This window comes from Bubalus kerabau, chromosome 4, assembly GCF_029407905.1.
Source record: "Bubalus kerabau isolate K-KA32 ecotype Philippines breed swamp buffalo chromosome 4, PCC_UOA_SB_1v2, whole genome shotgun sequence".
Taxonomy (NCBI): domain Eukaryota; kingdom Metazoa; phylum Chordata; class Mammalia; order Artiodactyla; family Bovidae; genus Bubalus; species Bubalus kerabau.
The window spans coordinates 95,551,400-95,574,393 of NC_073627.1; the positions used below are offsets into that span (position 1 = coordinate 95,551,400).

Genomic DNA, 22,994 nt, shown 5'->3' on the forward strand with positions numbered 1-22,994 from the left:
TATTCTCACTGTGACTTAGCACTAATAGAAATTGCCATCTTCTACATAATGTTAATAGTTTGGGAGTTGTGAGTCAAATCTTAATCACAAATGTATCTATGAGTTGAAAGAGTACAGTCTAAGAAGTCAGGCTGCTATAATTAACATGCTCTGGACAATTGATTTGCTTCAAATTTGTCTCCCTACTTGTAATAAAATGGAGGATTGGATTATGTGTGTGGCTTCTAAAGTCAGGTACAACTCTGAAATGCTACGACATTAGGTTTTTTATCAGAACCTCAAGTTTATTCAGAAGATTTCCTTTTTTTAGTTTTTACCTGCATGGGTGTGAATAAGAATTTTTTTTTTAATTTAAGGAAACAGTATCCATTTTCATATTCATAACTAACTGTTTAATACAATATTGGTGGAGATATATGAAGGCATATATTAAGCAATATGGCATGTGGCATAGAATAGATTTTTAATCATGGCTAAATATTCATTTTTCTTAGTTATTGTGATAAAACCATGTTTTCTTTATTAAAATATATTATTTTGGAAGTATACCATTGGGTTTGAATTTGGCGATGATGATTTTCATGGTTGACCTTAAGAGTAAAGGATCTACAACTTTATTTTTTAAGGAAAAGGTAAATAAGAATATATGAAACAGTTTATAATCAGTGAAGTACTATAAATTTTTAATATTATTAATTATAGGGTTACTACTAATAATTACTATTTAATAAGTGCCAGCCACTAAATGTATGAGCTTTATATTTAATAACTCATTTAATCCTCCCTACAATTCCCCTTTGAGCAATGTTTTATTGTTTCCATTTTACAGATAATTAAATTGAGCTTAGAAAGGTTATGGAGCTTACTTATCTGTGAATTCATATGAAAGGATTACATTGTTAATGGCAAGTGCCCTACAAATGAACGTTATTAATATTGATAATAATTATGAGTTAGGTGTGATCTTAATAATAGTTTTTAAGTTAGTACACATATCACATTAACAATTCACTTTTTAACTACCAAAAACAATATTTTACTACTGGAAATATATTTCAAAAGGTAAATATCAGAAACATCCTATTTATTACACAAATACAGTTCTACTCTGTTATAATAAATGATACATAAAACTGGAAATGTTTGCTACTCCTATTGATGTCTTGAATACTCACCATTATTTCTGGGATATTATTACTTGTGTTTGTGGAAATTTCTCCAGTAAGGATATTCATAGATTATAAACTTTCAGGTGCTACGCATCTTCCTAGAGTTCCCATTAACTGTTGTCATATTTTAACAGCAAAAGACCCAAAACTATATCCATAGATGAAAATATGGAACCAAGTCCTACAGGAGACTTTTATCCCTCTCCGAATTCACCAGCTGCTGGAAGTCGAACATGGCACGAAAGAGATCAAGGTGAGTAACAAGGAGTTGCCTCTAGGGACGGTGGAGGAAAATGTCAGCTCCTTCCATAAGTTTCATTTAGTCAAAATTTCATAATTGAATCAATATGGGTTATATTTCTTCATGAAATGATTGCAGTACAATTATTTTTAAAGTCATGTACTGATAAAATGTTATTGAAGTTACAAAATTCCCATATATTTGTTTCTTGAAATTGAACTTTTGTTTGTTTTTTTTTTAGAATAATCTTTTAGAAATCTCAGTATGTGTGTGACTGATGATGGTCTGGCCATATTAGTTGGTTGGATTATAGCAGGCATAAATTCTAATTCAGTCAGATCAGTTTGTTCCTCTTAATATGGGGTATTTTAAGGTGGAGCCAAACTTGAAGCGGTTCTCAGGTGCCAGTTACTGAAAGTTCTCGTTTAAAGGAAGCCATGCTTTCTTTTGGAAGTAGGTGCAACGTGAACAATAAATAAAAGTATGATGTTAGACACTTGGTGTCTGAGTCAATCCAGTTATTTCTTCTAGATGAAACTATAACCTAACTCTAGGGCAGCTCTAGGAAAAAATATAAATATCAGAAATAGGTATTCTTTGACTCTCTAAATTCATACTTTGTTCTTTTTCTTTCTTAAAGTCTACTGGGTTAAATATATTTCATCAGGTATACTCATGCCTTTTTGCCACGGTTAGAGGGAGATAATTAAACATGGAAACAAAGATTAGCTAACAATCTTTGTTGGTATGTGTGCAAAAATGACTTGTAGAGCAGAACAAAGTGTATTTGAAAATTGTCTTTAAAATTCTCCATTTAATTAAAAATGTAAAAAGAAAAAAGTGGTTTTCAGTCCATAACCTGGGCAAGTATATCTGAGGATTGAGGAGTTGCATGTCCAGTAATCTCAGGAAACCAAATAGCCCTGAAGCTTAGCAGTTAAAGCCAAAATTCAGGATTCCCTTTCTGCTGCTCCATGTTTTTCTACTGAGTGCCATAGGAGTTAAAGAATGGTGAAATAGTCTTCACGGAGGAATTGACATTGAATCAGGTGGAGCCGGGTGGGTCTCCTTTAGCATGCTGAGATTTTAACTAAAAAAGCAGGGGGCAGGGTGGATGAAGACAAAAGCATAGGCAAGCACTGAGGTGGGGAAGTGAGTTTCCAAATGGCTGTGTGTGTGCCCTGTGGCTGGCTGCTGTTTGTGTGAATGGAAATAATGGGCCGTCATTTTAAGGAAGGATTTGAAAATCAGCCGAAGAGTTTGGGCTCTGAGCTCCTACCCTACCTCCCCAGTCTATTCTGTAGACAGAACCATCTTTTAAAATATAACGTCATATCACTCCCCTGCTGCAGTTACGTCCTGCTTCTCCTCAGAGAGAATCAGGACTCCCTCACATGATTCACAGATCTTTGTGGTCCTCTGGCCTCTGACCACTGCTCCAGTCTAAGCGGGGGCTGTCTGCTTCCTTCTTGCACTCGAGCCTACTGCTTTGTTTAGATTTGGAAGTGTAACACCCAAGACCTTCATATAAGCCATGCCCTCTGGAACGCTCCTCTTCTGACTCTTCATCTGGCAAATTCTTGGTCATTTTTCATGTCCCAGCCTAAATGGAGGAATTTCAGTTTGAAACCTAGTATTATTCCCTCACTGTACTCATAGTATGTTGTTCCGTATTTGCTTATGGGATTAATTGTCTGAATGTGTCTGCATTGTGAGGACAGAGACTTGATCTGTTTTGGCTACTGTGTATTCAGAGCCTAGGAACCCTGTGCAACACTTGGGGCTCAGCAGAGGCAAATAGATGTTTGCTGGCTACGTGGACCACTGATAGGCGAAACACCAGTCTCATTAGCGAAGGCCAGAAATAACAGGGCCTTCATCAGACTTGCAGAAGTAAGAATAAAAGCAAAACCCTCAACCCTTTATATTTTATTACTTGTTTTACTGACATTGTCAGCTTTTTCTAAACAAAGCCATATTTTCCTCGTCAGAAAATTGTTCTGGAAAAGATTCTAATGGTAATAACAATAACATTGTGAATGTGTGGCAATGAATGTGTTGTGCAGAAGTGTAGGTGTTCTTTATTACAGACAGTGTCACTCTGTAAGAGTTGCTTCCTCTTTCAGCCTGTTGAATAAAGCCAATTTCAAATCATATTGTAAAACATTTTTGAAAAGTAGAAGGGAAACTGTCATTCTTTCTCTTTGTAAAATCATCGTATTGTCTTGGTGATTTTCTTTTGTCAAGATGACTAGAATTATTGGAGAAGTCTGTAAAGGCATATTATATTAAGAGTAAGGAAGAATGATTCATTTTCACACGTGCTTAAAAAAAAATGTGTCACTTTAATTCTGAGACCCTGAAGATTTTGTAATGTGCACAATAAGCCACTGTGGGAAGAAGATGTCAACTGTAATGAAAACATGAGGCCAGGATAGTGCTATCTTTATAAATTTCCTAAACCAAATGCAGTCCTTTTGTTCGGTGAAAATTGCTTTCTTCAGATTTGCAAAATAAAATGCCTCATGGTTGTTCTTGTCCATCTTCACAGGTTCTTTAGTCACACTTGCCTGTCGTCTTGAAGGGAGTATTCTAAAGGGCATATTGAGTACCACTTGAAATTGTAATGGCTTTAGTACATGTCTAAAAACCCTGCACTAATTAGTATTCAGTGACTACTTACTGGTCGCTTAAAATATACTTGTGTTTATAATTGGCAGAAATGTTTAAAATTTACTGTTAATTATTTCCTGCATCTGCCTTATTCTGTTCATGTCAATTTTGCACTAAAATCTACACTTGACATAGTCCTTAACAAAAGTGAGTGAACTATGTGAATCAAAGATAGTAAAATTATGGACAGTATGTGTCGTTCCACCTTTCCTTATTATCTGAACCACGAACCTAAACCTTTGAGATTTATTCCAGGTAGATAAAAATAAAGGATATATTCACCAGAAAATGATTATCCTCATGTCATTTTTAAAAACTAGGCAAAACTTTATAAGATCTAAATTCATGCAATGAGAAACGGTCCTGTAATTTTAACAATTTAATGAAAAAAGTGTTTTTATTTTAGCATATTACATAGTTATATTTTTTGTCTTCCAGAATGCAAAAAAGTTACATTTCATAAAATCATTGTAATTTTTAGTTTTGTAGAATATAGAACATTTTAAAACTGAACAGTGCTTAATAGTGTTAAACATTTTGTAGGAAACTTTATAATTTGCTTAATTTTCTTCTGATAAATAGTGCAGAAATTAAATTTGCTAGCATCTATATTCAGAGAAGGCAATGGCAACCCACTCCAGTACTCTTGCCTGGAAAAATCCCATGGACAGAGGAGCCCGGTAGGCTGCAGTCCATGGGGTCGCTAAGAGTCGGACACAACTGAGCAACTTCACTTTCCCTTTTCCCTTTCAAGTATTGGAGAAGGAAATGGCAACCCACTTCAGTGTTCTTGCCTGGAGAATCCCAGGGACGGGGGAGCCTGATGGGCTGTCACACAGAGTCAGACACGACTGAAGCGACTTAGCAGCAGCAGCATTTATATTATATAATATTTATGTTTTAGCTTTGTATTCTTTTATATATAAAGGAAGAAAAAAGAAAACTGGGGCAGTAACAAAGGGATGTACAGCTGCTACTACACTGTCTTCCTAGATTCTAGAATATTTTTTTCTTGCTTGGTCTCTGTTTTGAATTTCCTAGTCTTAAACTGCGTGACTGCTTTTACCGCTATTGACAAGTTAGTTTCTTGAATAGTGCTTTTCATCATTTTAGATTTTTTGTTGTTGTTGTTGTTCAGCTTATTATTAAAAAAAAATACCAAAAATCAAGAACTTACAGTTCTTACAGAACTTGCAGTGAATCTCCTTATATCATCATGTTATTAGAGGGCAAAGCCTGGTGCAGCCTTCATCACAGTCTTTGTCATCTTCTTCAACCACAAAACCAATACAATATTGTAAAGTTTAAAAATAAAATAAAATAAAAAAGAAATCTAATTATAAATTAAGTCATATAATTGCACAATTGATTAATATACTGATAATAAAGATCCTCTTTAGAGAACTAAAGTAAAAAAAAAAAAGAAAAATTGCATTATGAATATCTTTCAAACAGAAAGGAAAACAGTATGTTGTTGGTGAGGCTTTCATCAGAATCCTTATACTGACTACTACTTAACAGATGTGTGTGCTCTTTTCACGTGTTTTGGATGGAGCACAACCTGTGTACATGTTAGAAGAGACAATGCTACTTATAAGTGGGAAGTGATACTCAACTTCTGTTCTCTGGAGCCTTAATAATTTGAAAATACAGCATTTTGCAGAAAAGCCACCATGGATAATTGGTTTGAAAAAAATAACTTGCTGTGTGTGATGCTGCGCCTCTAGATTGGGGGAACACAGCCTAAATTAGGGATGTGGAAAACCCATGAGGTACAGTGTGCTTCATTATCATAGATGCCCTGAAGAGTTTCTTGAAATGGAAAAAGGTTTTATTTCAAATCCATTATGCACTGATTTCCTATTTAAGTTAATTTGAAGTAGCTTGGAAACCCCATTTCTATTGTTATTATGATACCAATATCATATACAGTAGGAAGTTGATTTTTCAGACATAAGAACACGGATTATTAGAAGCCTTAGTGAAAGTCACTCAGTCCTGTCCAAACTCTTTGTGACTCCGTAGACTGTATCAGTTCAGTTCAGTTCAGTCACTCAGTTGTGTCCACCTATTTGCGACCCAATGGACTGCAGCACTCCAGGCCTCCCTGTCCATCATCAACTCCCGGAGCTTACTCAAACTCATATCCATTGGGTCAGTGATGCCATCCAACCATCTCATCTTCTGTCGTCCCCTTCTCCTCCTGCCTTCAATCCCAGCATCAGGGTCTTTTCAAATGAGTCAGTACTTTGCATCAGATGGCCAAAGTATTGGAGTTTCAGCTTCAGCATCAATCCTTCCAGTGAGCATTCAGGACTCATTTCCTTTAGGATTGACTGGTTTGATCTCCTTTAGTCCAAGAGACTCTCAAGAGTCTTCTACAGCACCACAGTTCAAAAGCACCAATTCTTTGCTGCTCAGCTTTCTTTATAGTCCAACTCTCACATCCATACGTGGCTACTGGAAAAACCATAGCTTTGACTAGATGGACCTTTGTTGGCAAAGTAATGTCACTGCTTTTTAATATGCTGTCTAGGTTGGTCATAATTTTCTTCCCAGGAGCAAGCGTCTTTTAATTTCATGGCTTCAGTCACCATCTGCAGTGATTTTAGAGCCCCAAAAATAAAGTCTGACACTGTTTATATTGTTTGCCTACCTATTTGCCATGAAGTGATGGGACCAGATGCCATGATCTTCCTTTTCTGAATGTTGAGCTTTAATCCACCGTTTTCACTCTCCTCTTTCACTTTCATCAAGAAGTTTTTTAGTTCTTCTTCACTTTCTACCGTAAGGGTGGTGTCATCTGCATATCTGAGGTTATTGATATTTCTCCTGGCAATCTTGATTCCAGCTTGTGCTTCAGCAAGCCCAGCATTTCTCATGATGTACTCTGCACATAAGTTAAATAAGCAGGGTGACAATATACAGGCTTGACGTACTCCTTTCCCGATTTGGAACCAGTCTGTTGTTCCATGTCCAGTTCTAACTGTTGCTTCCTGACCTGCATACAGATTTCTCAGGAGGCAAGTCAGGTGGTCCAGTATTCCCATCTCTTTCAGAATTTTCCACAGTTTGTTGTGATCTACAGTCAGAGGCTTTGGCATAGTCAATAAACAGAAGTAGATATTTTTCTGGAACTCTCTTGCTTTTTCGATGATTCAATGGATGTTGGCAATTTGATCTCTGATTCCTCTGCCTTTTGTAAATCCTGCTTGAACATCTGGAAGTTCACAGTTCATGTATTGTTGAAGCCTGGCTTGGAGAATTTTGAGCATTTCTTTGCTAGCGTGTGAGATGAGTGCAATTGGGCAGTAGTTGGCTCATTCTTTGGCATTGCCTTTCTTTGGGATTGGAATGAAAACTGACCTTTTCCAGTCCTGTGGCCACTGCTCAGTTTTCCAAATTTGCTGGCATATTGAGTGTAGCAGTTTCACAGCATCATCTTTTAGGATTTGAAATAGCTCAACTGGAATTCCATCACTTCCACTAGCTTTGTTCATAGTGATGCTTCCTAAGGCCCACTTGACTTTGCATTCCAAGATGTCTGACTCTAGGTGAGTGATCACACCATTGTGGTTATCCGGGTCATTAAGATCTTTTTTGTACAGTTCTTCTGTGTATTCTTGCCACCTCTTCTTAATATTTTCTACTTCCATTAGGTCCATATCATTTCTGTCCTTTATTGAGCCCATCTTTGTATGAAATGTTCCCTTGGTATCTCTGATTTTCTTGAAGAGATCTCTAGTCTTTCCAATTCTATTGTTTTTCTCTATTTCTTTGCATTGATTACTGAGGAAAGCTTTCTTGTCTCTCCTTGCTATTCTTAGAAACTCTGCATCCAAATGGGTATATCTTTCCTTTTCTCCTAAATAGTCTATGGAATTCTCCAGACCAGAATACTGGAGTGGGTAGGCTTTCCCTTCTCCTGGGGATCTTCCAGACCCATGGATCGAACCCAGATCTCCCACATTGCAGGATGCTTCTTTACTTTGAAACTCCTTATTTACAGGTAAGCAACCCAGGCTTCCTGGGTGGCTCAGTGGTAAAGAATCTGCCTGCCAATGCAGGAGACACGGGTTTGATCCCTGGATCAGGAGGATTCCTTAGAGAGGGAAATGGTAACCCACACCAGTATTCTTGCCTGGGAAATCCCATGGACAGAGGAGCCTGGTGGGCTACTGGGGTCACAAAGAATCAGACACAGCTCATGCATTGGAGAAGGAAATGGCAACCCACTCCAGTGTTCTTGCCTGGAGAGTCCCAGGGACAGAGAAGCCTGGTGGGCTGCCGTCTCTGGGGTCGCACAGAGTCGGACACGACTGAAGTGATGCAGCAGCAGCGGTAGTCACTGAGCACACACACTCCATTTAAGTATGAGAGGCTGTCTCTTCTGGAGTGTCTACATATTAAGACCAGAGCCTTAGTCTTCTTTTTCAAAGGCTATTTTTTTTTTTTAATTTTTCTGTTATCCTGCCACCCACCAAGGAATCAATATAACTTAACCTATGTAGGGAGAAATGGACTAGGAGAATCTGAACACTGCTTAACATGTGTTGGCAGTTGGACAGTTCTCATAGGGAGCTTCATGGAAGGTTCTGTTAAACCTTATAGAACTAGAATAAAAGTAGAGGTGAATTTATGAATTTTTAGGTTCTAGAAGAATTGTCAAAACAATTTTGAGGTGGTAAAATTTATATCTTCTTTTTTAAAAAACCTCTTACCCTTACACTTTGTGCCATGATAAAGTTTCTGAACTAGGGAAAAAAAAAGGAGATATGAGTGCTTTCAATGGATAAATGTGGAGGAGAGCTGGCTTGAATATTTAAGCATGCTATTTAAAGTTAAAAAAAAAAACGTTTTGTTATAGAGAATGTCAAAAGCAGAAAGAATCTTAAAGTGAGCTTCCATGTACCATTTTCAGCTTTAACTGTCATCAATATTTTGCCCATCTTGTTTCATTTAGTATCGCCCAGGTTTTTTTTTTTTTTAGTATCTTAAAGTCAATCCCAGACTTTGTGTCATTTTACTTGTGAATACTTAAGTTTCTAATAGACAATTAATTTTGTTTTTAATACAACCCCCATATCATTATTAACTTAACAAATACAAAAATAATTCCTTAATATGTACTGTATTACTCATGTGTGAATTCCCCAAAATATGTTATAGGCTGTTTGTTTAAATGACGATCCAAAACAGTCCATGTACCATACTTGTATTTTCAAACAGTCTTTAGCCTATAATTGTTCTATTAACTATTTATTCCCTTTTATATATCATTTATTTATTGAAGAAACCACGTAAATTTAATTTTTCTGTTCAAAAAACACATATAAATGAGGAAAACCAGACCCTTCTGCCATTTGTGACTACCATTTATTGAGCATTTACTCCCTTTAGGATTGAGCTAAGGCTTTAGATATATTTTTCTTTTCAACCCTCTTTAGAAACAAACATTTTTTTTCCACAGCTTGTTAAGCCCATTAGTACAGTGGTTAAGAAATCTGACATAGAAACACAGATCATAAATAGCAGAGGTAGAACGGAGCCCTTGTCTCTTCAGTTACTGAATGCATACTCATTATTACTATATATACTGCCTTCCAAAGAAGTCAGTCAGGAATGTTCATGGGTTTGCAGATTGTTTACCAAACCTATGTGACAGTTTTTCTTTTCCTTACACAAACGAAATTTCATTACAAAACAGCCATAATGACGGAAGAATGTACAAACTTCAGGGATTCATGAATACAGTCCTTGGGCTGAACTCAGCTTAAGCGTCTCTTTTCCTTCTGATAATAAGATGTTGTTAATAAATAATACTAAAGTCTAGAATGTCTTTAGTAGAGGTGTGTGATATGCATTCAGTTTGAAATGAGCTAGGTGTATCAAAATTTAAGAATTACATTTAATTGACCAGGAAATTGTAAACAGTGGTATGGCCTTAGACAAATCACTGAATGTCAGTAAACTGAGTTTTTTCATCTGTGAGACGGCAAAGTTGGATACTAAGGTATCACTGTGTTCTAATGTTCTGGATTTTAAGTTAATTGAAGTCAGACATTTTATAGATCTTTAATATTTGAGTCTTTAAGCTTTCATTATCCTGAATCTTTTTGAAAACTCTGAAGGTTTTCAATTTCCTAAATTATTTTTTAGATGTTTGTTTTAAATACTCTTATTGAATAACATGATAATTGGCTCTGTAGGTGCTTGGAGGCATCATATGTTTTGCCTTATACCTGAGGAATGTGCAGTTCTTACAAATACATGCCTTGTCCTGCACCATTCTGGTACAACAAATGATGGAGAGAGACTGAGCTATTATAACAGAACCTTGTTATGGGATCAGTGTCTCCTACTTTGAAAATAAATGACTCAGCCAGACGGCAACATTTATTTTCTCTAAATGACTAGGGATGTAGCAATAGGAGACCATTATCCTGTGACAATATTCTGTTTCATTGACATTATCTCACAAATGTAATTGGTCCATTACTAAATAGAGGTTTTGTTACTGATCAATTTCACGTGCTTTCTAAAACCATTAGGATAATAAATTTGCCATCATAGTAATTTCATTGACAGGATGTTCTTTTTTTCTTCATTTACATTTGTTAAAGGAAAAATATAGATTTAGATTGAACTTAAACACTACAATTTATAACAGTTTTGACTACTTTTCCATTAAGAGAAATGGAATATTTTGCACAGTAATCATATTTACATTGAACTGCCAAAGTGACGACTTTATAATTTTCATGATATTTTTTTGTCTGCTATACTAAACCACATCAAATCACAATTGTTCCTAAGCAATTAGTTTACTACCTCAGGTTAATGATTTTATTTGAAATAAGTTCCAAATCATTTCTAGGACTTTCCTGTAAATCCACTAAAGTAACACATCAGTAAAATCAACCCTAACTATTACCAGTGTGTATAATAACACCATCAGTAACAACCTCAACCTTGAGATGTCTTACAGCATAAATGTTTCTAAATGCATGGCTTTTCCCCAAATGTTCTCTAAAAAGTCATCTGTAATCTTGTTAAATTAGAACTCTTCCAGTATCTCTCTGACTTTTACAGTTAAGGTTACGGTATTGATTTTATTTTATAGTCCATGGCTCTCAGATGCTTAACACTAATAAGCCTCTATAGCCAAGCAGTTCTCCCCAGAGGCATGGCGAATAACAGCTATTTACCTATGCCAATATTTAATAAGCATCTAAAATATACTCCAAATCTTGCATAATTGTTTGGTGTTTTTCCTCCTTGAAAATTAGATTTTCTGGCATTACTCAAGACACTTTATCCTTGTCTGTCTGTTAAAATGAAATTGCTTAATGGACAAAAGTATTTTGAAGTACTTTTAAAAATGAAGTTTTCACTTATTCAGTATTCACTCTTTTAGCATTGTTCCTCATTATTCAAGACTTTTTTTTCTTTATGTATCAGGAAGGTGTTTGTGAGCTTCAGAGGGGTTTGAGCTTTAACTTGGCATTGGGTGTTGGTGAAGCTTGGAGACTTTTTTTTTTTTAATAGAGTTGTGATAAACAGAGACTTGTAGAAACATGCTGCTTACAGGCTTGGGTTGGAATATACTATATAGAGAGACTTAAATTATCACAAAAGTTTTCAGACTGCTCAAGGATACAGTATTATACTCAAGTGTAGTTAAGATTATATAACTCAAATATAAAGTAAGAATTTTCATATATTTAACATGAAGATTACCATATTTTCTGTTTTCTCCTTTGAAAAAGAGCTTATTTCTTAAAAAAAAAAAAGATTGACAAATCTAATTGAAGGTGATATCTTATCTCCTCTTACTGTAGCTTGCTGATTTTCCAAAGTTATTTTAGAGTGTGGCAAATATATATATATATATATATATATATATATATATATGGAGATAATTAACATGGCAGCTAATTGTTTTTTGAATCATCTGGCATCATCATCAAACCACTGTAGGGAGATTAAGTCCCTAGGTTTTGTCATAACATTCAGAGCTTTTGTTAACTTGGATTGTGTGGGAAGGACTTATTCATATTTGCCACCGAATCACAAAATTTTACATTTAGAAGAGTCCTTAGAAACAGATATTCAGATATTTCTTTTCACTTGCATTCTCAAAATTCATTATTTCACCTTTAGTCAAGTAGATTACAAATGTTATATTGAAGCATTTCATTTTGCATTTTTGCAACATCTAATACCTAAGACCAATGAGGCATTTCCTTCTTACAGTGTAGTGTTTGGCACACTATCAATATCCGATATTGTCCACCCATCCTTGAGAACTATTTAAAATATTCTATGGAGCTACAGGCAGTATTTTTCTCCAAATATGTATTTTACCATTTTTATTATAAAAGTAAAAATTATTTGTGGAAGATTTGAAAAACAAACTGTCAATTATAAACAAGAAAATAAAAATCACCTATACTTCTATCATGTATAGATAACTCATGTTAATATTTGGACATATGCCAGTCTATTTTCTATATATATATTTTTTATGGATAACCTATATATTCTATTTCAAGTAAATTTTTTGCACTAAATTAGGCTTGTATATTTGGAGAAGGAAACGGCAACCCACTCCAGTGTTCTTGCCTGGAGAATCCCAGGGAGGGGGGAGCCTGGTGGGCTGCTGTCTCTGGGGTCGCACAGAGTCAGACACGACTGAAGCGACTTAGCAGCAGCAGCAGCAGCAGGCTTGTATATGCTGTTTTATAAATTGTTTTCTTTTTTTTGGTCTTTTATTTATAATATAATAGCTTGTTACCATGTCATTCAGGCTTCCCCAGTGGCTCAGCAGTAAAGAATCCAGTCGCAATGCAGGAGACTCAGGAGACCTTGGTTCAATCCGGGTTGGGATTGATCCCTGGAGGAGGGCATGGCAACCCACTCCAGTATTCTTGCCTGGAGAATCCCATGGACTCAGGATCCTGGAGGGCTACAGTCCGTAGGGTCACAAAAAGTCAAACATGACTGAAGCGACTGAGCATGCACTCACGCCATGTCATTCAGTTTCCACTGCATGACACAGTGTATGACCACAGTGTATGTTACCCTTTGGCTATACTATTCAGTTTTAAAGGTCTATTTTGCTCATGAATATTTAGAGAGTTTCCAACTTTCTATATAATTAATAAAGATACAGTAAAAATCATTGCATACAAATCTTTGTACTTAAGTCTCATCATTTTGTTCCTGTCTGGCTCACTTTAGTGGCCCTGTACCTAGTACACTCCCTGGCGTTAAGTCACCAAATTAATAGATAGATGCTCAATGAAATGTACTCTTACTGTAGAATTCCTGAGTTAAATATTATGTCCATTTCTAAGGCTTTTGATAAATACTGGCACAGAGTCTGGAAAGATCTTATCAATTTACATTCTCACTAGCAGTGCCTGAGTGGTTTGTTTAACTCCACTGTCATATCCATACTATTTAGACAGAGCACAGGGCTCTATGAGCAATTTTGAAACATGTCCTCTGACATGTATTTAAAGAACAGTGAATCAATGCCTTATGAGTCTAGTCATGCACCTCTTTTTTTTTTCTCATTTATCTTCCTTTTAAGCCATTGGGCATCCAATTATATCTTTGCTTCCTGGGACCCAGGAGAGCCCCCACCCCATTTCTTTGTGGAGGAAACAGGGAAATGTAGAGGGTACCTAGTGGAATGTGCACAACCTTCAAGTAAAGACACCTAAGTATTCTCTCTCCTTGTCCTCCAGACACGCTCCCTCTGGGTACTTCCCCACATCTTTACATGATCTACAGGTAAAACAGGAAAATAAGGGTCAGTATGCTTCCCCCAGGGAAATAATAGAAATAAATACATCAGAGCTCTGGGCTTGGTAGTTTCAGTGTTTTACATAACGCTTTTTCAGTTATAAGTAACCTCTCCTCTAAGCTTTCCTCTCTTCCCCATGATTTACCCCCAGGCAGAAATGGAGAAAGAGAAACCCTGGTCTCTTTTAGAGCTTAGTTGGCAGAGTCATCTTTCCTACCTTCTCCCCGTCCTCTGGGCACAGGGCCCAGGCTGTTTCCTTGTCTTGGGACTGACTCTAGATTTATGGCCTGAAGTAAAAGTATCAGATTTCTAGCTCCTGAACTCGTCCCACACACCAGATTTAGTGGCCTCTCATTTATTATCTCATGTATTATAAATAGCGTTATTATTTTATACAGATGGGTCATTTCTTTTTCACGTTGTCACCCAGCTTTCACCCCACCATTTTAATGGGAAGCAGGAATTTCCCAGTTTAGCTCACATTCATATTTCACTCCGTTTTGTGTTGTTAGACAGACCCTCAGTGTTGGACGTGTTGACCACCTCTGCCTTCTTCCAACAAGGAGTTTGGTCTCTGAAGAGATTTTCTATATCTAGAGTTTGTGTAAATTTTTAAAGCTTCTTAAAACTCTAGAAAGCCTAAAACCTGTAAAAAAAAATAAAGGAACCTGGGAAACTATGATAGGTATTAAGTTAGGAAGACTTGTCAAGATAATACAATTTTATCAAATCCCAGTCGCTGGACTCCCTAAGCTAAGTTTTCCCACAAATGCACTTTTCTTCTTTGATCTGTGTCATGCTTATTCCAAAGGGGCAAAGTTTCATTGCACCTTGAGCTTTCCTCTGCAAAAGAAAAAAAAAAAAAAAAGGAATCCTGTAACATCTGCTCAGAAGCTTGATAATGTGTAAAATAGAGACATTTTAAACAATGATTATAGCTATTTAAGCACCTAGTAATAAAATATACCTTAATATTAAATACTGGAAAATAACAGATGTTAGCAAAAGGTGATTTGTATCTAGAGGATTCTTTTAGACTTGTTTACAAGTGTAGCAGATACATGAGAAAGACAACTTACTAAGATATAAAAGGATTGGAATTTTAAAAGATTTTGAGGCAATGTACTTCTTTGTTAACTAAATGAAATATGTTTTTGTAAATCATAGGAATGGCACAGTTAATATATTTTAATTTAGTGTTATGCTATGCTTGAAAAGAACAGCTTCATAGGCACTCAAGAATTCGTGTGTGATCTTACATAATTGACTTCAAATAGTTGTAAACCTGTAAACCGTGTCATACAGAGAAGAAGAATAGGATTTTTTTTAAAAAAAGAAAATGATACGGTTTCTTGTAAGTGATAGAAATTAGATTTGTAACATTCACCTACTGAAGCATATGGGAAAAGATAACATATTGCTCTCCTGTATGTGAAGAAGGAGCAGGTGTCCCAGACAGGCGCGTGTTAAGGTGGCTGTTTGAGCTTGCCCTAGATCACTAGTTGACTTCGGTGAAGTTCTGCTAACAGGTGGCTAACTGATTGGAGTGTCAAGTGACATTTATCCCGGGAGCGACTTGGATGACAGGCTGCTACAGACTGAGGAAGGGGTCTTTGCTTTGATGAAGAAATTGCCAAAACTCATGTCTCATTAGTGTTTCCTAAGGTTCTTTGGAAGTGAACAACAGTTTAATTAAGGGCTGACGTAAACACGTTTCTGCACACTTTCCCTGCAGCATTTTATCACATTAGAATTGATCAAAATTGTTGCCTTGGGCTGACTTGAACAGATCTACATCTGGGGCGCCATGTGTGCAAGCTGCCGACGAGTCACGTGCATACGCTGTGGTTCACAGCAACGCTCTTCCTTTGTAGATGAAATTACCTTGTGAGATGAGTTGATCTAGCCACTTTATTGGCTTATACCTTTATCTCTTTGAAGTGATACTGTGAAATGAATGACACATCAGGGTTTAGGATGTATGTATGTCAGAGTGCCAACAATATTATAGTATGGCTAGTAAAATTTATGTGAAAACATGCTTTTGCAAAATATTTATTTAAAGGTATGCTTAAGTCTAAATGAACCAACTTACAGAAGTATTCCTCGTGAACCTTTTCTTACATGGTGACCTTTTATTATGTATTTAACTACACAATTGGTTTCTAAAGCCATAGCTAATTGTCCAGTTATAAATGTAAACGTGGGTGTGGACACTGAAGGTGAACACTGTCAATGTGAACCTCCTTTAAAAAGCAACAGACTCCTAGCTTTTTGCCATTTAGAAGAATCCTTTCTATAGCCCAGTATTATCACACTTGGAATTATCTAGTAGATTTCTATAGTTGATGTCTGTCTCCTGTGCTGAACTGTGTCACCAGCAAAAGGAACAAGTGGTCTTGTTTAACATCTTGAACTTTATGCCTTGCACTTTTCTTACACTTCTTAGAAGCTCAGTGACTGATTTGGTTCTTTCTGTTCACTTTACATTCAGTTCTTTCTCATCTGGTGGTGTCTATCCACTCATGATACATTTTAAGACCGACTGTGGTTATTTCACTCATCCAACGCTACTGGTTATCGTTCGACCAGATAGCTTCTTTCACATGCAAAAGATTCTAAAATAAACTGCCTAGACACAATGTCTGCTCTACCTCTTCTTCCTTCTTTTAATTCTAGATTTAAAAAATTCTTTTTGTGAGTAGCATGATCTATCCTCCACGTTTTTTGTGCCCTTGATAAAATCATCTTCTATAGGTAGTAAGACATTAGTCAACTTTTTACAAAATGTACGCGTGTGTGTGTGTGTGTGTATACATACACAGAGATGCATACAGATGCATGCTATGGATGTAACAAGTACAAAATAATAATATAATAACAATAACAAAATAATAGTGAAATAATGATTAAGTAATATAAGAAACAATCAAAAGATCATTAGGAAATCTAGACGTCCAAAGTTCTTTAGGAGGGATTACTTGAAAATAAGTTAGTTCAGTGGATAAAATATTGTTCTGTAAATGGCATAAAAAGACAGAATGACCTAATTTCCTAGCCTAAGGGACTATCATATGCTAGGAAAGCCGCTGAGTTAGAAATACATCCCCCGTGGCCTTTTTCACTTCCAAGACACCATAAACAAAGTAGCCTAGCTAAACTTTAATAGAATGATAAGGAAATATTTATGTAAAAATGTGGTACCATGCTAGATCTTAAAATGAAGAAGATACCATTTGAAGAAGATGATTCCAACTACTCTTTTTATGAAGAACCACAATGAGGAATATTTAAGAATGAGTATAGAAAGGAAATTCTTGTTTAACCCAATACCAATCAAATGGCCAAGTTGTGGAAGAGAAAAAAATAAGAGTTTTGGAAACTTTTCCCTTCTGAAATCAATTCATTTCTATATTGCTGCTTTCCAGATCACATTTAAATTTCTTTGTCTGGTTTCAAGCCTTCATAGTCTTTTGCTTCCCTCGCATCTGCTACCAGCAGCTCCGGCCTCCTTCTCACCAGAAGAAAAACCAGATAAACTTTTTTTATCATCTTGCTCTCTCTTCAACTTCTTTATTTCATGTATTATTCAACATATACATTAATATGTATGTATTGTCATTCAACTTATTACATATTTACATATTATTCAGTTTTATTATTATTCAGTTTATTTTCAACATAATCTTTTTATGTATGATTCTTCCTGCTTGAGGGACATTAGATTGTGAAAAGCTTGACATTTGTTTTTCTCCACAGAAAGGTCACTTAAGAACATCTTTCCTATGTATCTATTCCTCAAACATTTTTTTTTCTGTAGAATATGAGAGCACTAAACATGGAAATGATATCATTTTTCAGTTTGGCATGAAGTCTGTCGGACTGCAGACATTAAAATAAAATTAAAATAATCTGAGTTTGATTCATGCTTAAAATGTAATAGCTAGTGACTCTACTTCTCCCAGATAATTGACCTTTATTTTTATTCTCTCTTCAGGCCAGAGAGGTTTTTTTCTCCTTTGTGAAATAGGGGGGCTCATTTTATGTCACCTTAAGTATAGTGCATTCTACATGCTGTACACCAATATATTTTTATTGACTCAGTTCAGTTCAGTTAAGTTGCTCAGTTGTGTCCGACTCTTTGCGACCCCATAAATTGCAGCACGCCAGGCCTCGCTGTCCATCACCAACTCCCGGAGTTCACTCAAACTCATGTCCATCAAGTCGGTGATGCCATCCAGCCATCTCATCCTCTGTCGTCCCCTGCTCCTCCTGTCCCCAGTCCTTCCCAGCATCAGAGTGTTTTCCAATGAGTCAACTCTTCGCATGAGGTGGCTAAAGTACTGGAGTTTCATCAATCCTTCCAATGAACACCCAGGACTGGTCTCCTTTAGGATGGACTGGTTGGATCTCCTTTCAGTCCAAGGGACCCTCAAGAGTCTTCTCTAACACCAGAGTTCAAAAGCATCAATTCTTCGGTGCTCAGCTTTCTTCACAGTCCAACTCTCACATCCATACATGACCCCTGGAAAAACCATAGCCTTGACTAGACGGACCTTTGTTGGCAAAGTAATGTCTTTGCTTTTTCATAGGCTGTCTAGGTTGGTCATAACTTTCCTTCCAAGGAGTAAGCATCTTTTAATTTCATGGCTGCAGTCACCATATGCAGTGACTTTGGAGCCCAAAAAAATAAAGTCTGACACTGTTTCCACTGTTTCCCCATTTATTTCCCATGAAGTGATGATGCCATGACCAGATGCCATGATCTTCGTTTTCTGAATGTTGAGCTTTAAGCCAACTTTTTCACTCTCCTCTTTCACTTTCATCAAGAGGCTTTTTAGTTCCTCTTCACTTTCTGCTATAAGGGTGGTGTCATCTGCATGTCTGAAGTTATTGATATTCCTCCCGGCAATCTTGATTCCAGCTTGTGCTTCTTCCAGCCCAGCGTTTCTCATGATGTACTCTGCATATAAGTTAAATAAGCAGGGTGACAATATCCAGCCTTGGCGTACTCCTTTTCCTATTTGGAACCAGTCTGTTGTTCCATGTCCAGTTCTAACTGTTGTTTCCTGATCTGCATATAGGTTTCTCAAGAAGCAGGTCAGGTGGTCTGGTATTCCCATCTCTTTCAGAATTTTCCACAGTTTACTGTGATCCACACAGTCAAAGGCTTTGGCATAGTCAATAAAGCTGAAATAGATGTTTTTCTGAAACTCTTGCTTTTTCCATGATCCAGCGAATGTTGGCAATTTCATCTCTGGTTCCTCTGCCTTTTCTAAAACCAGCTTGAACATCTGGAAGTTCACGGTTCATGTATTGCTGAAGCCTGGCTTGGAGAATTTTGAGCATTACTTTACTAGCGTGTGAGATGATTAATGAGCCCAATTGATCTCATAGTGGCAAAACAAAGGCAGTTAAGGCTATTTTTTAATACTACCAGTCTTTATCTGTTTCTAAAAAAAAAAAATTGTTTCAGTAGAGACAGTGGACCTTCACATTCTTATTTTTCCTTAAGGTAATTTTGTAGTTTAAAAAAGATGGCAGTTTGTGGTCCCTTTTACAATTTGAAGAGTGAATTTTATTATTTCTGTAGTGCTGGCCTCTATAATTCCTCTGTGTGTTTTGAACATGAAGGTATCATTATTCAGTATATGCCTAAAGAAAACTAGTAAAATAAATGGATCTATAATAATTACCCAGTAAAGCAAGTGTATCATTTTGACTAAAAAATTGCAAAGGCTTCATTTCTCAAAAATTACATAATCACCTATATTGTTGAACTTCTCTGTACAAACACCTCTGATTTATGGGCCCTTTATGAAAAAAGGCTCACATAAATTCACATGGGTTTAATGAAAATCCCGAAATAGTTATAGTAGTTGCCGTAGCCTTGGTTGATCTTCTCCGGAAATGACATAACCAGAATGACACTCTATTCTGCTTCCCAAACTATGGTCATATTTAACTGCTTTTAAATGATGTACAGTACATGGTTTATTGCTTGTAGTATGGAGTCTTTAGAAACTCATTTATTCAGGTTAATTTTATTCAAAATTTATATTGAAGCACAATGTAAACCGTCAACAGAAACTTACGTTTCTTTTTCTAAGAGTTAATTTTAAATTAAAAATTTGGAATGGAAACTTATTACATCACCTATCAAGTGAGGGATGGAAAAAGCAGTTCTTTCCACCTCTAACAATCTGTATGTTTGTGATTAAACTTACAGCAGGCCAAAACGTATATTTGTGGTGTTGCCTTTCAAAATCACATAGCTCTTAAGTGAAATCAACTATTATTTTTGGCATTTTTCAAGGTAACTTAGCTGAAATGAACTTCCTTTGTCTATTTTTTAAATAGTTTTGAAATTTCTCTCTTTTTGGTAACAGTATTAATTTTGTGGTTTCATTAGTAAAATGTGTCTTTCCTTTTTGAGAGAGATAGTGTAAGGAAATGGTACACTGACTCATCAAAGTTCTCATAGATTAGTGACAACCAGTTAGTCACAAATTGTAGCTTAAGGCTACAAATACTCCTGTCATTTTTTCATAGACTGTGATGTCTGCTATGGCTACAGTAGCATATCTATTCTTTACATGCCAGTGAACTGAAAGCATCTATTTAATTTTATCAGATGCCTTTCCCAGAATTTAGGTAATTTTTTAAATGGTGAAACTATGATAACTAGTTTCTTGTATCAGTAGCACCATGAATTTTTTTCTCATGTCAAAAAGTTACTAATTAAAAATGCAACTTGTAAATATATTTTATGTGTGATAAAGTCTTGGGTTTTTTTTAAATAAAATTTTCTCTTTTTTTAGAGATACAAACTGAAATATTTATAGGTGGAATTATATGATGCCTGAGATTTGCTTCAAAGTAAGACAGGGGGAGCGAGTATAGATGGGATAAAAATGAAATAATTGAATAGTCAAAGAAGTTGGGCGATGAGGGCCAGAGAATTACTATTCTGTCTACCTGGTATATATTTAAAGTTTTTGATAATGGAAATCTAAACTTAATAGCTCATATGATGTTTGGAATATTTCACTCTACATTTATAAACCTCTATAAAAATCAACATTACTTAAGATGTTGAGAAAAGGGGTACATATCCTTGCCAACTGGGGTTTCCTCCTGAATCCCCCATTCGAACTAGCTGCATGGTACAACCTCACAGTCACCCAAGACAATGACCTTCTAAACTAGTTATTCATTAAATTGGGTCAGTTCTGTTGAAGTATCTATTATTACATTAGCTCTATCTGTACTGTTCTTCCAAGTCTCAATATTTTGGCAGTATAAAATGTTTGTGGGATGAATGAATGAATAAAGCCCTGACTTCTGTCACAGCACTTTTTACATTGTTTTATGATTCCTTCTTAACTTGTCTATATTCCCTCTTGAGGTATCAAGTTTTACAGAGGCTGAAGCCAAGTCTAGGTCACATCATGTCCCCAGCAACTAGCACAGTGTTGGCCTATATTAGACCTTCAGTAAATATCTATGGAATGACTATATTAATTAACCCTCTCAAGTAGTATCCAGGATGGCTGTCTTTTATTTTGACTAATTCATCTTCCCTGGAGTTTCTAGGGGGGATTGCTCTACACAGCAAATGCGATCCTATTTTGCTTATCAGTAGTGTTTTCTTATCAGAGTAAATGTTTAGACATTTACACATGAAGTCCGTGACCACTCACTGTGCAGGTCCTGCCAGCTGTCCACTTTCTCCCTCATCTTTGTACTTGTTGAAGTACAGACTACATGTACTACTTACATATTTTATGCCTCCCATCTTCAGAACATTTCCTCTTCTGGAAATGTCGCCCCCATCCATGTTTTAAACACGGCACCACTTCCTTAACCTGAGGAAGCTGAGGTGATCAATGCCTCTGTATAGTGAGGCTGGAGAAGTAGCATCCGACACCACAGAACCTCTGCTGTCAGCGTACTTCCTCCTTCTTGATGTTGGCAAGCATTTTCTTCTTATCATTTTTCTCTTCACTAAGAGTAAATATCCCTACAGCAGCCATTGCTTTTTAATTTTTTGTAACATCCTCCCTTCAGCTAGCACATGTAAGAACTCTGTAAATATCTCCAGAATGAGAAAATTAGGGAATGTCTTTTTTGCTAAACAAATAAAATGTTATTGTTCTTTAGTTGCCAAGTCATGTTCAACTCTTTGCAACCTCCTGAACTGCGGCACTCCAGGCTCCCTGTCCTTCACTACTTACCTGAATTTGCTCAAACTCTTGTCCATTGTGATGACATCTGACCATCTCATCTTCTGTCGCCCCCTTCTCCTCCTACCCTCCGTTCTTCCCATCAGGTGGCCAAAGAATCAGAGCTTCAGCATCAGTCCTTCCAGTGAATATTCAGGGTTGATTTAGTTTTTCATAAAAAATTTTAAATTACTGATACACTTATCAGCATACGCAAAGGTTATTTTTCACTTTTGCACCAGGTTTTCTTCTATTTTCTTCCCTACATAGTCAGTCAATCAAAAGACAAACCCCTGAACTGAATACACTTATAAATGAAATGCTGAGGTTAGAAAAGACCTAGATATGAACCAAAGGACCAGGGGATGCTAAGTTCAAGAATCATTTAGTAGTTGGAATAATTCTGATGATACTTTTAATGAAGCTTTGTGTTAGCTTCAGTGGAGATTGTTTCTGACAGATATTTTAAAACTCCAACGTAGCTGGGTCTTTGACTCAGAATGTATTTTGTAAAAGAGCCAGACATACAAAAATCACAAGACATTGGCAAATGAGATCTCTTACTAGGTTGGCATGAAACTTGTAGCTTGAGAATGTCATAAAGCTTAGACTTTCCTCTCTTTCTCTGCAGATATGTCTTCTCCGACTACTATGAAGAAGCCCGAAAAGCCATTGTTCAGCTCTACATCTCCACAAGACTCCTCCCCAAGATTGAGCACTTTTCCCCAGCACCACCATCCCGGAATACCTGGAGTTGCACACAGTGGTGAGGAGTTTCAAGCGTAGATGAGAAACCTCCCTCTTGTTTGCAGAGTCCAAAGTCTTGGGGATGGATCAAGACTATAATCACAAGAAATAAGCAAATATATAGT

The 22,994-nt window shown here is 36.4% G+C and overlaps 1 protein-coding gene across 20 annotated transcripts in view; it reads left to right on the plus strand.

Annotated features, from left to right (window-relative positions):
• NFIB (nuclear factor I B) overlaps window positions 1–22,994 on the plus strand; it is a 517,914-nt gene that overhangs the window by 419,738 nt on the left and 75,182 nt on the right. For all 20 annotated transcript variants that reach the window (XM_055578048.1, XM_055578043.1, XM_055578042.1 and 17 more), the window contains 2 exons: window positions 1,304–1,422; window positions 22,754–22,888. In XM_055578048.1, the coding sequence (XP_055434023.1) occupies window positions 1,304–1,422; window positions 22,754–22,888 (254 nt within the window). The remainder of the gene's footprint in view (window positions 1–1,303; window positions 1,423–22,753; window positions 22,889–22,994) is intronic.